Source organism: Pristiophorus japonicus, chromosome 15 (genome assembly GCF_044704955.1).
Source record: "Pristiophorus japonicus isolate sPriJap1 chromosome 15, sPriJap1.hap1, whole genome shotgun sequence".
Taxonomy (NCBI): domain Eukaryota; kingdom Metazoa; phylum Chordata; class Chondrichthyes; family Pristiophoridae; genus Pristiophorus; species Pristiophorus japonicus.
In genome coordinates, this window is record NC_091991.1 from 61696009 (window position 1) to 61713444 (window position 17436).

At 41.1% G+C, this 17436-nt stretch overlaps 1 protein-coding gene across 3 annotated transcripts in view; it reads right to left on the reverse strand.

Moving 5' to 3' along the window:
- LOC139280807 (ELKS/Rab6-interacting/CAST family member 1-like) overlaps positions 1-17436 on the reverse strand; it is a 1247673-nt gene that overhangs the window by 892095 nt on the left and 338142 nt on the right. For all 3 annotated transcript variants that reach the window (XM_070900522.1, XM_070900521.1, XM_070900523.1), the window contains one exon: positions 705-898. In XM_070900522.1, the coding sequence (XP_070756623.1) occupies positions 705-898 (194 nt within the window). The remainder of the gene's footprint in view (positions 1-704; positions 899-17436) is intronic.

Sequence of the window (17436 nt, forward strand, 5' to 3'; positions counted from 1 at the left end):
ATCAAGATGATCTTGTTACACAATGAAACTTCAAGTATTGTCGAACTTGATGACATGAGAATTAAGGAATAAAAATGGAAGAGAAACCCTGCATCCTTCCATCACATTCCACTCAAGATCATATCAGTCATGAAACCTCATCCAACAAATTAGCTTTTTCCACACATTTTGTCCACAGGGTACAAAATATATATCCATTCATGCTGTGAACATCTCAGCCATAAAATCATCCATTGCTGAATAGACATGGTCAGATAACAACTCTTTCACGCAGTTGTTTTAAAAGATAGTAGTTTTAGCGATTGTTGTCCAAGATAAAATGTCATTAATTATTATTCTTGCGCAAGAGAAAACCTTATTTCATGTAAATTGAGTCCAATTCAAGAGCACTGAAAACAAGCACCTCAAATTCAAGGAAAGGTTCACAAATCAAAATGTTTGTGAATAGTTCATAAAATGTTGCTGAACATGAAAATTATGATGGGATTGCTTGTCAAACCAGTATTTAATATGTTTGAACTGAGCCTGCTGAAAGATACACTATATATTAAAAAATTCTGATGCATTCCAAACACTGGAGCAAGTATTACTGTATATTTTTTTAAATGAGTGAAATTATATTTCTAAGTTCACGGATATAAAGCACAGTTAACAGAGAAATTAGAGAAACACTTCTACTTTGTTCAACAAAAAAAGTCACTTACTTCTCCAATTCTGCTATCCTCTTATCTTTGTTATTCTTTTCATTTTCCATTTCCTTTAAGATCTCAAGCAGTCTGTCCACTTCTGCTTGGGCTCGGTTAGCCTCATCCCTATACTGTGCTACCACCTTCTCCAATCCTTGGATGCGGTCATTAAGGTCTGTGCTTGCTCGTGCTTCAGTTGTAGTCTCAAGAGACTGAAAGTGAAATTAAGCAAATAGTCAGATAAACCTGTTCAATGGATTGTACACAATAAAAGTAAAGATTATGACTACAGTTTGTGAGCAACCATAAACTCTTTCTAAATCTTAATTCAGCGTGAGTTCTTTGCACATTTGTTATTTATTTGAATACTGGATCTCTCTCTTTTATGCATGAACAATTGTTGACTTGCAGAAGGTACCTTTCAGCTCCCTGTTACATAGTTCACATTTGTTTAGATTTTTTTTTTAAAACATTGAGGGTACTGAACCATTTGTAGAGGCAATTTTACCAGTCTGATTCTTTTCCCCATCAAATCATTCTTATTTTTATATGTTAAAATCAGCCTTATGATAGCAAATAGCTAAACTTCACGGTTACAAAAATTTTTTATTGTCTTTTATTCACTTACTTAGATCCATAAAAGGAACACATCTCACTGTATCCATACTGAGTTCCTAAAGTGAACAAGTGCCAGACGACAGCTTTTTAAATTGAGAAACCAAAGTGAAGAGGTGACGCCATAAGTGCTTGACAGTACCAAGTTTGAAACGAGTAAAACAAGAGATGAGACACATCAGGAAGTAGTGATTCAATGATGTTATGCTTCAGATTTAAAAGTTTGAAGATTCCGAGGAAGGTAAGGCTGGAGAAGGAAAATAAGACCGAGGGAGGTAAGGGGTTTCACAATTTTGAGGTCATAAGAAAAAAAAAGTTGGACTAGGAGACAAAAAAAGCAAACTGAGCTGTTAACAAGGAGGTTTGGAAGTTACATTTGAGATCAGGGGAGATAGTAAGACTAAGCATGTGACTAAACCAAGAATGAAGCCAAAAGAAACAAAAAGTTGGTTTGTAGGTTGTAGAATTGTTAAGAAACTGTTCGAACAATTAAAGCAAACAAGAACTCATTGCCTCATTGAAAACATGATCATCAAGATATATTAAATCCGTCAATGCACTTAAAAATGTTACACTGAAGGAAGTTGGTGAATGTAAAATACCAGCAGCTAAACAGTGGACAGGGTTGGATATCAATTGGAAGAGGTCAAAACAGAAAATGCTGTAAATACTCAGCAGGTCAGGCAGCATTTGTGGAGAGAAACAAAGTTAACCTTTCATCATGTCACCAACCTGAAACGTTAACTTTGTTTTTCACTCCACAGATGCTACCTGATCTGTTGAGTACTTCTCGCATTTTCTGTTTTTATTTCAGATTTCCAGCATCCCCAGTATTTTGCTTTTGATTTGGGTAATTGAGTGGGAGAGAGAATAGAGTATTGGAGAACTGCTGAGGTAACAGGAAAAGAATCGAAGATGAAACATCAAAGGCAGCATCTCAGGTTGATAAGGCTGATTGTTGGTTTTCACACAAGGCATAGAATATAAAAGCCAAACAGTAACAATGAGCATACAGGAAACATTAATAAGATCTCAATGTAGGATTAGGCTCAAAACTATCGGAAGGATATTGAGGCTTAGAAAGAGTATAAAGCAGATTCACAAGGATGTTGCCTTGTATGAGGAAATATAAATATTAAGATTGAAAACTTGATTTGTTTTTCATTAGAACAATGCCGATTACTGGTCTGTACGATTATAGGGCCCAAGTTTCCACACGATAAAAAACGGGCGCCCCTCCGAGCTGGGTGCCCGTTTTTCGCGCTGAAAAAAAACCGCGCGATTCTGGAGCGCCCTGTCTGCTTGGCGCGGCGCCCAGGGGGGCGGAGCCTACCACTCGCGCCGATTTTGTAAGTGGGAGGGGGCGGGTACCATTTAAATTAGTTTTTTTCCTGCCGGCAACCCCGCGCGTGCGCGTTGGAGCGTTCGCGCACGCGCAGTGTGAAGGAAATATTGGCACTCGGCCATTTTTGTAGTTCTTTGTAGCTGTTTAATTTTTGAACATTTTTTAATAAAAGCACATTGCCATCAGCACATCGGCTTCTTGCAGCAGTGAGAAGGCTGCAGGAAGCCTCAGAAAGTTGAGGCAGCCGTTTTCCTCCCCCCCAGCCCGCCGTTGGGAACGGCTTCCTCCTCTCCCCTCCCCCCCCCCGCGGGAACGAACGGCTGCCTCAACTTGTGAGGCTTCCTGCAGCATTCTCCCTGGCTGAAGCACTTTCACACAGGTAGGAAGATGGTTTATTTAATCTTTTCTTTGCTTATAAATGTTTATTCAGGTTGGATTTATTTGTATAATATTTGTATAAGTATAAATAAGGATTTATTATAGAATTTAATGTCTTCCCTTCCCCCCCCCCCACCCCCACCTCGTTCTGGACGCCTAATTTGTAACCTGCGCCTGATTTTTTAATGTGTAGACAAGGTTTTTTCAGTTCTACAAAAATCTTCACTTGCTCCATTCTAAGTTAGTTTGGAGTACGTTTTCACTGTGGAAACTTTGAAATCAGGCGTCAGTGGCCGGACACGCCCCCTTTTGAAGAAAAAATTCTGTTCCAAAGTGAAACTGTTCTAACTGACTAGAACTGCAGAAAAAAAAATGTGGAGAATTGCGATTCCTAAGATAGTCCGTTCTCCACCAGTTGCTCCTAAAAATCAGGCGCAAATCATGTGGAAACTTGGGCCCATAATGTTTAAAATTATGAAAGGATAGGAGTGGGTAGATAGAAGCAGACTGTTTTTAGTAGTTGAGAGATCACGAACAAGGGGCCAGAGATACAAAATTGAACGTAGGACATTTAGAATAGGGGAGAAGACAGAGTTGCAAGGTTGTGGAATTCACTTCCAGGATTAGTGGTTGAGATAGGAACGATCAGCATTTAAGCTTAGATTACATAAGTGGATGAAAGAAAGGAGTTTGAAGAGAGATAGGAACATTGTGGATAAATGGGATTAGAACTATTTGCTAGGATAGAGGGTACATGCTGTCACAGACTGGTTGGGCCTAAGGGCCTGTTTCCATGTTGTAAATTCTATGCGTTTTTATGTAATAAATATAGCACAGATGAAGTGGAGAGAAAAACAATATAATTAATATAATGATATAATTTGGTGGGAGACCATGTGGGCCCAGAATTTCCTGGTATATTTCAGCATAACTAAGGCAGAAATGCAGAGCTGTACTTTTTTTTAAAAAACTGAGGAAATTTTCTCGTAATTGATTTATGCCTGTTTATATCAACAACTTATTTAAGTGTATACATAAATTGCAAGATCCAGTGCATTCTCTAGGGAACTGTAATAGTGCATGTGTAATTTCTAAAGAACTGTGGTCATGAAGTTTAATTCTACCACTTACGTTGTGCAAATTTTTAGACGTTGCATGTATATAGCAAAATAAATACTGGCTCAATTCAATGATACAATAATGAAGGTGGTTGTATGAGAACAAGTGATCCAGTTGTTGCTGCTATTAAAATCTGGATTTCTAAAGTGTCACATTTGAGCTTCCAGTATTAGTTGCACTTATCAAGGATTGATATAGTGAGGAACGAAGTTTAATTTCTTAGCAAGTTTGATTATTTAAAAAAATATACAATGAAGTAAGAATGTTTGCATACAGGTGTATAGTGTTAATCAACTTTATTCGGATTTGACTATAACAACCATTAATTGGTTCATCCATTTACATAATTCCACTAAATTTGTGTTCATTTTACGCCAGTTTTTAGAGTTCCGGTGCAGACAAATGATCCCTGTAGGAAATTTGGACACAAGTTCTCGTCAGCAAGATTGGCACATTAAATTTCGGCATAATGTCTGTTTAAGTGAGATTCAGGAAATTCTAGCCCAATATAATGGTTCCAAACACTCACAAAGGACAACTGCCTCCACAGACTAGGATTCAACATAAAACAACTACAGAGTGGTGCCCTCTACTTCAAAGTGATGTGCAGCGAACATCCACCACACGGACATCACTATGAATGGCACTCAAGATCAGCACAGCCCTCAATTTTTATACTTCTGTCTCCTTCCAGGCTACCACAGGAGACATCAAACAGATGACTGTCGTAATAGTCAGTAGAACCAACAGTTTCCCCTCCTTTCCCAAAGGTAGCATGACAGGACTACAAAATTTATGTTCCCATGTTCATCAGACTGCTGGCTTCCCAAAATACAGGCTCATTGATGGCAGCCATGCGGCTATATTTGCCTTAAGCCAATATGAACATAGAGAGCTTCTATTCAGTAAACATACAGCAGGTTAATGATCATAAACACCATACTATGCCAGTCAATGCAACCAATTAAGTACTTCTGAAGTCTAGTCACTGTTGTAATGTCGGAAATGCGGAAGCCAATTTGCACACAGCAAGGTCCCACAAACAACAATGGGATAACGACCAAATATTTTTTCTTAGTGATGTCAGTTGAGGGATAAATATTTGCCTGAACACCAGGGAGAATTCCTCTGTTCTTCTTCAATGAGTAACGATGGTGGAAGACTGATCGATTTTGCTATGATTTTAAATAGTCAAATAGTGTCATGGATAAATAATGGTCGAATGGGCTCACCTTTTTTATATGGGCACCAAACTAGTCTGCTGCACTGACTGCACCAATGGTGCCATCAGTTAATTTACTTAATGATATCGGGTGCTCACTTCCTCAGCACTACATGCATGATGCCATGCCAAAAGAAACACTTGACCACTAAGTAATTCAGTAATTCAGCCCAAAGCTCATCTATAATATCTAAATAAAACTTACTAAGTCTGTGCACCCTGTGGATTGGGTACTGACATGCCAGAAGCAAATGTCTTCTGTGATGACTCACTATAAGAGCACAAGAATAAATGGATTCAATTGAGAAATGCATCCTCCCAGTTCAGAAACGGACTTTTTCCAAACACTGACAAAATCGGTCAGTCCGAAAAGTTTCAGTACTGCACTGGATTATGAGGCTAGATTTTTGTGCTCAAATTTCTGGAGGGGACACAGCCAAAGAACACTGGGAATTTAACTTCTGAATAAAAGAAACACTATATGGTGATCCAGGACAAAAAATTGAAGGTTAGCAGCCTCAACTTTGCTGTCTGTCTATTTCTCAATCAGAGATTTATTGATCTAATCTGAATCACAGCAATATGCTCAGCCATTGGGATCTTTAAACAGGAAGCACTGGGCTTCTGGTGAAGAACTTGGAAGCCTCTTTTCTTTACCGGCCTTGAGGAGTTTGACCCCTGGGCTCTCTCCATCACAGTACAAATGTAGGTAATTACACAGCAAATGTTATCAATTCTTTTAACTCCAGTAGGGATATAAGGGGCTGAGATTTTGGGGTGGTAATGGTACCGCCTGGAAAAAGTTTTCACCCTTGACTGCAAAATTTGGCAAAAAATGAGGTTCCATGATCGCCGGCTCAAAATCAGACGTGACACAAGGAAACTTTTGCGCCCCAGCCAAAAATTGCGGCATTAAAAAGTTTTGTTGATTTAAGGAACTTCATTGTTGTTCAGTGCCCTGCAACATAATGTATATTGTATGGTTTTATTTTGGTGGGGGAATTTTTGTTACTTTGTTGCAGTAAAATTTATGATTCATCCTTTGCCGTTGGTGTTTTTTGTATCATTCCAACGTTCACAGGAGATGTGCCTTTATGGGGGCACATAGCGTGTCCAGTATTAGCTCCATCGCTCAGTTTCCTCCATGTAGGAGAACCGGTCTATTATGAGCTGATGACGTGCGGCTCTTGGTCCGATAGCATCTCCACGCTGCCTCCCCCGTGGACGATGTAGCTATCCAATGGGGATCTCGCCAGGCTCCTCTTTGTTGTCCTCCTCCTGCGGTGGGCATGTAAGCCCCACTGGCAGTGCCTGACCCCTCATGATGGCCAAGTTGTGCAACATGCAGCACACCACAATGAATTCGGATACCTGTAGAGGGGAGTATTGAAGGCAACCTCCAGACCAGTCCAGGCATCGGTCTGCCTGTAGGAGATGGCATATCTCAGTCAGCACTTTATTTTGGAAGTGCAGCCTTCTCACACACTACTCCTCAGAGAGCTGGAGATATGAGCGTGGTGCCTGTAAACCTGTGGGGGGTAAGCCCTGCTCTCCTGACGTCTTCGGCTTCTTCTCATCCATAGGCCGACATGGCCAAGAGCCCTACTTCTAGCTTGACACCTCCTGGCAATAGTATGGATATGGATATTGGATATGGATATGATATGCTGTTGAACTAATAATGCCCCCATTAAATTCTCTCACTGAACTTGTAAGGGCATTGTAATGGCAGATAAAGTGCCATTTGCAAGTAGAAGCTTCACGTAGCATGATGTGCGCAACGGTTGCAGTCAATGTGACCTGCGATGTAGAAGCCTCATCCCTCCATTTAAATACGCTGCCAATACTGCCTGCTGCACCCTGGGAACGCCTGGTTTTTCAGACATTTCCTGGGGCGGACGTTAAATGAGGCGTGTCTTTCCTTTTAAATATAATGTAGTACATCTCCTTTCATCTCTTTGGGATGGGACATATATGGCTCTCATATCACGGTTCACATAAGCAAACATGCAGTTCTGTGAAAGCACCTATTCAAGACACCTCAACAAAAAGTTAAAGCAAGTACAGAGGCTTATAGAAGAGTTTCAGGGACTATTAGAAATGTTCTTTAACTCTCAGAGGCCATTCAGTGTGCTGGAATTGCTCCATTGCACAATTACATGGGCCAAGTATATTATGGGCTAAGAGGATTGGCAGACATAATTTATCTCAATTGATAATGTTAAAGTCAGAGACATGTCCAAAACGCTGTATCACACAACGTTCGCAGCCTGCCCGTGTTCACCGTCAAGTCTTCTTAGAGCATAATCTCACACACCCAAATATTCAAAAGTACTTTCACAGCCAGAGAATTTTGTTGCTAAACACACACTGCAGATCGTTGGTTGTAGTCACTTTACTGTATGAGTAATCATAGTTTCAAATCTAACAGCTTACCACTCTCATACAAACAGAGTGCACACGAGGCACCAGCAGGGTAGAATATTCATAATAACAAGAACATCCAACATTGTAACACACACACAATTGCACTGTTCAGGCTTTTATTATTATGGACAAATGTTGTTTATGTGCAGCAAGACAGAACCAGAATGGTGCTAACTATAAAACTCAGCCAGAGAGGTGAAAGCCAAAACAGAAAACATAGCAAAGCCATGAGCAAAATCAGACAGCATGTAGGCGAAGAAAATGCCCTGAAGGCTGATTTGGTATATGCAGTAATGTAGGGGTTGATTGTGAAAGGTGTAGTCTTGATGTGCCAAATAAAAGTTTTTAAAAAAAATATGATTTAAAAAAAAATGTTTTTGCTTCCTACCTTCAGCCGCCTGGACTGGGAGGGGAGCTTTTCCTCTGGGGCTCCCATACTATTACAGGATAACTGAGGTGTTCTAAGCCTTCAGAAAGAGATGATCCTGTAACTTTTGTGGCCCAACTGCACTCCAATTCCTGACTGGGTCCAGCAACAGAAAGCAGGCACAAAACTGGAGCGCAGTTGCAGGCCTTGCAGTGGAGCTATAGTGATCATTTGTCTGCGGGGGTGGGGGGGGGGCCTTAAAAATATTTTTTCATGTCTCTTCTCAGAACCTCAGCACACATTTCCCAATGCAATCCACCTTGGGTATTCACCACATCCCAAACCAATACCATTTCACATCAGCTGGCAGGAACCATGCTTTTAGAACTGGATTAATATTCTCCACCTCTTCCCTAACTATGTGGTTGACTCAATGCCTTAGAGCAAATAGAGGTGGACTCCAAATACTACCTTTCCAGCATTAGCCACATCCCAAGAACAAACAAAAAACACCTCCCACCATCTCAAACTATTCAATCTTCTCCCTCCACACATGTAACTTCATACTAACATAACCACCTCCAACACAATTCTGATCACCTTTGAAAATAAAACTCTATACCATAATTTCTTCCTCATGACACACAGTCAACCATTTATTAACAGAAGCAATCTTTCTTCAGCACACAAACTGACATTCACACCATAAATTTCAATAAATATTTTTATTATCTGTACACAGAATATGCCATATAAATTATAGTGAATACACACATTGTATAAAAATATTTATCGACACAAATTGTATGTAGACACATCAATTGATTAAAAACATTTCATATTAATTTACTTCCACTCCCATTATTCCTAAATCTCGGCAATTACATTAAAAAAACTTCCAATGTCATAGTATGTTTTAATTAAATTACTTTTGATTTTAGATTCATATCTTCATTTTTAGTAAGCATTGCTTTTATTGCCAGCACTTAAAATGTACCATTATAGTCTACTCTCATATAATCATCTCATCAATAATACATCGGGGCCAATTTTCCTCTTCCTAAAGCTCCAATTTGATGCGATGCCCTGATAGTAGATGGAAAATCCAGCAGCAATCAGTCACCACAGACTCACGCTGGTTTAGGACCCCTCTCAATTTTCCAGTCAGGTCAGGGATCAGTGCCCAAATCTCTCATCCAAATAAGGCAGAAGCTTAATTTGCTTATGCAGAAGAGAGGGGATAAGGGCACAACTGTATTTCCCAGAATGCTGAATACCAAGTTATTAACATGTTCATGGAAACATTGTAGGAAAAAAGTCTCGACACAGATCTACATGTATTTTTAGTTGAAAGTTTTTTTTGTACCATTTACCTTCTCGTTTTCCACTGGCACTTGAGCTTCCGTGAGCCATTGTGCCAGTTGTTAATTATTTTTATTTGTTCCCACCTCCATTTACTGCCGTCAGTGCATTGACCAATAAGGATCCACCTGAGCAGCAGAATAATATCCTCTATGTTACATGGCATAACACTTCTGTTATTATTACCAAGCGTGTCAACTGTTTTACCGAGAGAGATCTGCTAGTTATACAAAATATGAGTTATGTAAAGGAATCAAGTTGGAGCTCCTACCTTCTGCACCATGGAGTGACAGGTTATGAGGTTTACACATATAATTTGTTAGAGTGAGTGGTCATCAAGAGGAGGGAAGTGGATGCAAGGCCCTTCTCTACAGGAAGAATTCGAAATTCCATTACCTTAAACCAGGCACAAAACCAAAGTAGCATTAGGAAAGGCCTGCTCAACAATTTGGCTAGGAGTAATGTGCATGGGTACTTGAAAGGAAAAACCAAAAGAATGGATATAAAAAGTATGTCGTTGCATCTTAGAAAAGGTTTTCAAAAATATCCCAAAACTACCTGAGCCACACTCTCACTGTAACATAATCACCTGAGTTCCAGCTTTGCATCCATTATTCAACTCAATCAGGAAGCAAGATCATGAACATAAACCAAAATACTGTTCATGCAGAAGACTGCTCTGCATCATTCTGGTCTGAGTTTTGACTGGTATTGACACCCAAGCTGCCGACAAAAACACTGATTTCTGTTTCATGTACTGAAAAAGTAGCACACTGATGAAGTCACAGTACTGTACAAATTACAACTTACAAAAAAAGTCACCATTAGCAACTAAAGAGAAAATTGGAAGAATTGAGTCCTGCAAGATTTCAGACCTGTTGATTCTGTGTACAACCCTATAACTGGGATTAACCAGGAAAAACACATCAATAGGTCAATGCGCTAATTATCACAATGCTGCTCTATCATGCAGTTTTTGATTTATATGTTTTAGAAAAATGGGAAATAAAAATATCACCACTCCACTACCATAAAACACTGTCACGCTGCTATAATATATAAAAAAAATTCCCCATGCTCCTGTTAGGGATTTGCTTGTTTTCAGTGGATTTGCAAAACTTTGGCATTTTACTGACAACTCTAGTCTACTTTCTGGAAATCCAAAGAAAACTTTGGGCAAAGTGGTTACAACTGAAACTCAAACATTACAGAAGAGAGGCAGAAAAATATCCAGAATATGCATTGTCTTTGGTCTCCGTCACAAACTCCATTCCCTAGCCACCAATTCCATCCCTGTCCCTGGCAACTGTGCGAGACTGTTCGCAACCTTGGTGTCATTTGACCTCCAGATGCGCACCTGATCACATATCCACAACATCACTAAAACCGCCTATTTCCATCTCCACAACATCGTCCGACTCTGCCCTTGTCTCAGCTCATCTGCTGCTGAAACCCTCATCCATGCCTTTGTTACCTCTAGACTTGACTATTTCAACACACTTCTGCTGGCTGGCCTCCCACGTTCTACCCTTAAACTTGACGTCATCCAAAAACCTGCTGTCCCGTGTCCTAACTCTCACCAAGTCCCATTCAACAATCACTCCTGTACTCGCTGATCTACACTGGCTCCCGGTTAAGCAACAATTCAATTCTAAATGTTCATTGGATATATTCAAGAGGGAGTTAGATATGACTCTTACAGTTAAGGGGATCAAGGGGTATGGAGAGAAAGCAGGAAAAGGGTGCTGAAGGAATGATCAGCCATGATCTTATTGAATGGCGGTGCAGGCTCGAAGGGACGAATGGCCTACTTCTGAACCTATTTTCTATGTTTCTAAAACTTTCATCCTTGTTTTCAAATCCTTCCATGGCCTCGCTCCCCCCGCGCTTTAATCTACTCTAGCCCGACAAACTCCCCCGAGATATCTGCGCTCTTCAGCATCTCCGATTTTAATCGCTCCACCTTTGGCGGCTGTGCCTTCAGCTGTCAAGGCCCTAAGCTTTGGAATTCCTGACCTAAAGCCTCTCTACCGCGTTTTCCTCCTCTTAGACGCCCCTTAAAACATCTTATCTTTCCTATTACCTCACATGGCTCGGTATCAAATTTTGTTTGATAACATTCTTGTGATGTGCCTTGCAATGTTTTACTATGTTAAAGGCACTAGATAAATACAAGTTGTTGCTGTTGAATTACTTTAGCATCTTCAACCACTGCCCAACTCCACTACCAGAACTAGAACCCAAAGAACTGCATTCCATCACGACAAATAAAACTACAGAATAAAGAGTTAAAACCCATTTGACTACCCACTCTGTTGATAAAGGATGGAATCAATGCATTACTGAGAAACGATAATGGTTCAAATGATCAGGATGTTGAAACAGTTTGGGTGGAGATAAGGAATAATAAGGGGAAAAAGTCACTGGTGGGTGTAGTCTATAAACCCCCTAACAGTAGCAACTCTGTTGGTCGGAGTAGAAGCCAAGAAGTAGTGGGGGCTTGTAAAAAGGGAACAGCAATAATCATGTGTGATTTTAACCTCCATATTGATTGGACAAATCAATTTGGTCAGGGTAGCCTTGAGGAAGAGTTCATAGAGTGCCATAAGGGTTCCTTGAGCAGTATGTAACGGAACCAACCAGGGGGCAGGCTATCTTAGATCTGGTCCTGTGTAATGAAACAGGATTAATAAACAATCTCCTAGTAAAGGATCCCCTTGGAATGAGTGATCATAACTTGGTTGAATTTCAAATTCAGATGGATGGCGAGAAAGTTGGATCTCAAACCAGTGTACTAAGCTTAAATAAAGGAGACTACAAAGGTATGAGGGCAGAGTTGGCTAAAGAGGACTGGGAAAATAGATTAAAATGCAGGACGGTTGATGAATAGTGGCGTACATTTAAGGAGATATTTCATAACTCTCAAGAAAAATATATTCCAGTGAGGAGGAAAGGTTGTGAATGAAAAGATAGCCATCCATGGCTAGCTAAAGAAATAAAGGATGGTAGCCAATCAAAAACAAGGACGTACAAAGTGGCCAAAACTACTGGGAGGACAGAAGATTGGGAAGCTTTTAAAAGCCAGTAAAGAATGACTTAAAAAATGATTAAGATAGGGAAGAGAGAATATGGGGTAGAATTTCTCTAACCCGTTTTTCTGGCACCCTCACCCGAGATGTGCCGCTTTTGTCCGCCTCAAAAAGACCTCCGTATTCTGGCCGCTCTGCAGCCTCTCCTCGGTCGTGGCGCAGCGGGGCCCAATGGATGGGGGACGGAGCCAGGTCCCGGCGCTGAAAACAGTGCCGGGACCTCTGCACATGTGCGCTAGAGTCTGCACGCATGTGCAAATGCATGCTGCAGGCTGTGTGGGAGGGGCCCGAAGCATGCTGGTCCTAGCCCTGGCTGAATGGGCTCCCTCATCGGCGGCCAGAGTGTGCTCTGCAGGCTGTGTCAACTCTGACCTGATTGTAAAACTCCTATAGAGTTTCTGGGGATCTGGGTTTGTAACTCTCGACCAGATGAACCGGGGATTCATGCGGATATTTGATGCCATGCCGGACATCAGTCCAGACGTGCTTCGAGGACTCTGAAGTTTGTGGGGTTTGTGGACCACTGTCATCAGCAAGTGGTCATCACCAAAGCCTTCCAAGATCAATGCCCCAAACGTGAAGCCAGGCCCCCTGTGAGCGAGGACGGGAGTAACTGAGTCGCGCAGGCATCCCAGTAAGCGGCCCCGACAGCAGGAACAGATGTGCCCGAGTGGAGGGAACGTCCACTGTATCTCGGGCCAACAAGAACCTCAGGATACTGAAGTCCAAGGGGCTGGCTCCAGACCTTCCAGAAGATTTGCACCATTTGATCAAGAGGGTACTTCCACCTCCCTCCCCCCCTCCTCCTCCTATCCTCACCCCCTTCTCTCTCCCTCCCCCTCTCCCTCCTCCTAGCCCTGGCCGAATGGGCTCCCTCATCGGCGGCCCGCTGCATTCCCTAAGGTAGGACTTCTATTTTTTATTTGTTATTTACTGATTGATTTTGGTGCTTTAGGAGCAGGGTTCCTTCTTTTTTTTATTTATTGATTGCTTATTACTTTGGTCTTGGTGCTATAGGGGCAGGGTTCCTTCTATTTTATTTGTTAATTAATTGCTCATTACTTTTTGTGCTTTGTTTGGTGCTTGGTGGTGCTTTAAATGTAGTTACTTGCGCCGATTCCTTAACTGTAAGTAAGGTCTTTCTATGCGGACAAAAGTGGACACATACGCTGCCCTAAGTTAATTTAGTACAACTTTTTTCTGGCCAAATTGGCATAAATTGTGTAAGTGGCTGGGAATGCCCCCTTTTGAAAAAGAAACTGACCGAACAAAAAACCTAACTAACTCACTTACACTGGTGCAAATTAAATGGCCATATTTGCAACTAAAAAGATACACCAGAAAAATCAAGTTGCACCAAAAAAAGGTGCAATTCATGGGGAAATTTGGGCCCTATGAAAGTAAACTAGCACGAAATATAAAAACGAATAGCAAGAGTTTCGACAGGTATATAAAAAGGAAAAGAGTGGCTAAAGTAAATGTTGGTCCCTTAGAGGACGAAACCAGGGAATTAGTGATGGGGAATATGGAGATGGCAGAAACTCAGAACAAATATTTTGTATCAGTCTTTATGGTAAAGGACACTAAAAATATCCCAATTGTGGATAGTCAAGGAGCTATAGGGGAGAGGAACTTACCACAATCACAATCACTAAGGAGGTGGTACTCAGTAAGATAATGGGACTAAAGGCGGATAAATAACCTGGACCTGATGGCTTACATCCCAGAGTCTTAAGAGTAGTAGTGGCAGGGAACTAGATGCATTGGTTGAACTTACCAAAATTCCCTGGATTCTGGGGAAGTCCCAGCAGATTGGAAAACTACAAATGTAATGCCCCTATTTAAAAAAAGGAGGCAGACAAAAAGCAGGAAACTATAGACCAGTTAGCCTAACATCTGTGGTTGGGAAAATGTTGGAGTCCATTATTAAAGAAGCAGTAACAGGACTTTTGGAAAAGCATAATTCAGTCAGGCAGAGTCAGCATGGATTTATGACGGCGAAGTCATGTTTGACAAATTTGCTGGAATTCTTTGAGGATGTAACAAACAGGGTGGATAAGGGGGAACCAGTGGATGTGATGTATTTGGACTTCCAGAAGGCATTTGACAAGGTGCCACATAAAAGGTTACTGCACAAGATAAAAGTTCACGGGGTTGGGGGTAATATATTAACATGGATAAGAGGATTGGCTAACTAACAGAGAACAAAGAGTTGGGATAAATGGTTCATTCTCAGTTTGGCAATCAGTAACTAGTGGAGTGTCGCAGGGATCAGTGCTGGGACCCCAACTATTTACAATCTATATTAACGATTTGGGACCGAGTGTAATGTAGCCAAGTTTGCTGATTATACAAAAATGGGAGGAACAGCAATGTGTGAGGAGGACACAAAAAACCTGCAAAAGGACAGACAGGCTAAGTGAGAGGGCAAAAATTTGGCAGATGGAATATAATGTTGGAAAGTGTGAGGTTATACATTTTGGCAGAAAAAACAAAAACGAAGAGCAAGTTATTATTTAAATGGAGAAAAATTGTATAGTGCTGCAGTACAGCGGGACCTGGGAGCCCTGGTGCATGAAACATAAAAAGTTAATATGCAGGTACAAGTGATCAGGAAGGCCAATGGAATCTTGGCCTTTATTGCAAAGGGGTGGAGTATAAAAGCAGGGAAGTCTTGCTACAGTTATACAGGGCATTGGTGAGGCAACACCTGGAATACTGTGTACAATTTTGGTTTTCATATTTAAGAAAGGATATACTTGCTTTGGAGGCAGTTCAGAGAAGGTTCACTAGGTTGATTCCGGAGGTATGGGGGTTGACTTATGAGGAAAGGTTGAGAAAGTTTGGCTTCTACTCATTGAAATTCAGAAGAATGAGAGGTGATCTTATCGAAACATACAAGATTATGAGGGGGCTTGACAAGGTGGATGCAGAGAGCATGTTTCCACTGATAGGGGAGTCTAGAACTAGAGGGCATAATCTTAGAATAAGAGGCCGCCCATTTAAAACTGAGATGAGGAGGAATTTCTTCTCTGAGGGTTGTAATTCTGTGGAATTCGCTGCCTCAGAGAGCTGTGGAAGCTGGGTCATTGAATAAATTTAAGACAGACAGAGATAGACAGTTTCTTAACCGATAAGGGAATAAGGGGTTATGGGGAGCAGGCAGGGAAGTGGACCAGAGTCCATGATCAGATCAGCCATGATCGTATTAAATGGCGGAGCAGGTCGAGGGACCGTATGGCCTACTCCTGCTCCTATTTCTTATGTTCTAATACTTCCAAGAGCAGCATGGATAACAATGGTGCAAACCACTGAACCACTCTGTGAATAAAATACCCCCTATAAAGATGTGTGCTCTGCTTAAAAGGAAGTGCAATCGTGTATGGAAATTTTCTGGCGTCTTTCTATTGTTACGTTGATCAGAACACCAACATTTAAGAAGGTGACATAGTTCTAGAAATATCTGATTAGGTTACTGGCCTCACTTCTCCTCACAGATCTCCCAAGCTTGGTCTGCAGCACACTTGGCTAGGAAAGGTAAAATTGGAAGAGGCACTAACTTTTAAAGAGCTCTGGCTTACCACTAAAAATTGTGCTACATAAAAATTACAAGGAAACAGGTCTTTCAGCCAAACCAGTCCATGTTGGTGTTTAAAAAAAAAAACATCCTTGAACCCTTTATCCTTGCAATCTACAGCCCCATCAACCTCCTCTTCCGCTCCCAAGTCCTTGAATGTGTTGTCACCTCCCAAATTCATACCCATCTTCCCCACAACTCCCTGTTTGAATTTCTCCAATCAGGTTTCCAACCCTGCCACAGCTCCAAATCAGCCACAGATGACGCCATCTGTCACACCATTGTACATAATGTTAAACACTTCTATCAAATAATTCAATAACCCTTGTTCTCACGAAAACAGTTGCAATTTTTGCAGCTGATTTCCTCATGTTTGTATTCCCTCAGACCAGGCAGCATCCCAGTGTGTCTGCACTCTACCCTCTCCATTAACTCAACAGCCTTTCCAGAGTATGGAGTCCAAAACTGCACAGAGTACTTCAATTGTCGCCTTACAAACGATTTATATAGATTCACCACTACCTCTCGACTTTTACATTCTAAACCCAGTATTTCATTAGCTTTTTCTCTGCACTTCACTAAGAGCACAGGTACAAACTGCATGGAAGAATGTCCCTTTGTACTTGATTGTAAATGAGGAAGATGTTAATTTGGCTCAACCAGTCCGTGTCGGCATTTACTCTCTACATGAACAAATTGTTTGGATCACATTTACCCACCCTGTTGTCATATCTCTTGTCTTTCATCGCTATTTAATCTAATTTTGAAATTTGACATAGTTTCTGTCTCCACCACTAACCCTAGAAGGGAATTGCATAGACTCACAACCTTGTAATATGTTTCTCTTGCCTAGAGTTCTAAATCACTTACATTTAATCTTGCGTCTATGGCTCCTTGCTTTTGACCCCTCATCTACTGGAAATAGTCTACTTCTATCCACCTTTCATAATTTTAAGCACTAGTTTGTTGTTATCAGGAGGAAGGCAAAGCATGCTATTCACTTACACATTTCTTGTGGGGCCCATCAAGCAAGGAACAAATTATATTCTTTAAAAAAAAACCTCTTGTGGCTTACCTGATCACCATTGGGAAAGGTAGGAGGGGTGTTAGGAGAGGATTTTTTGATTGGCTTTGAGTCTCTATTTTTGGCTTTTGCCAGGGGTCGGGAGGTAGGTAGGAATAAGGACATGGAGATGAGTCCAAGAAGAAATGGAGCATGCATATACAGACCTGATGGCCTTTTCTCATT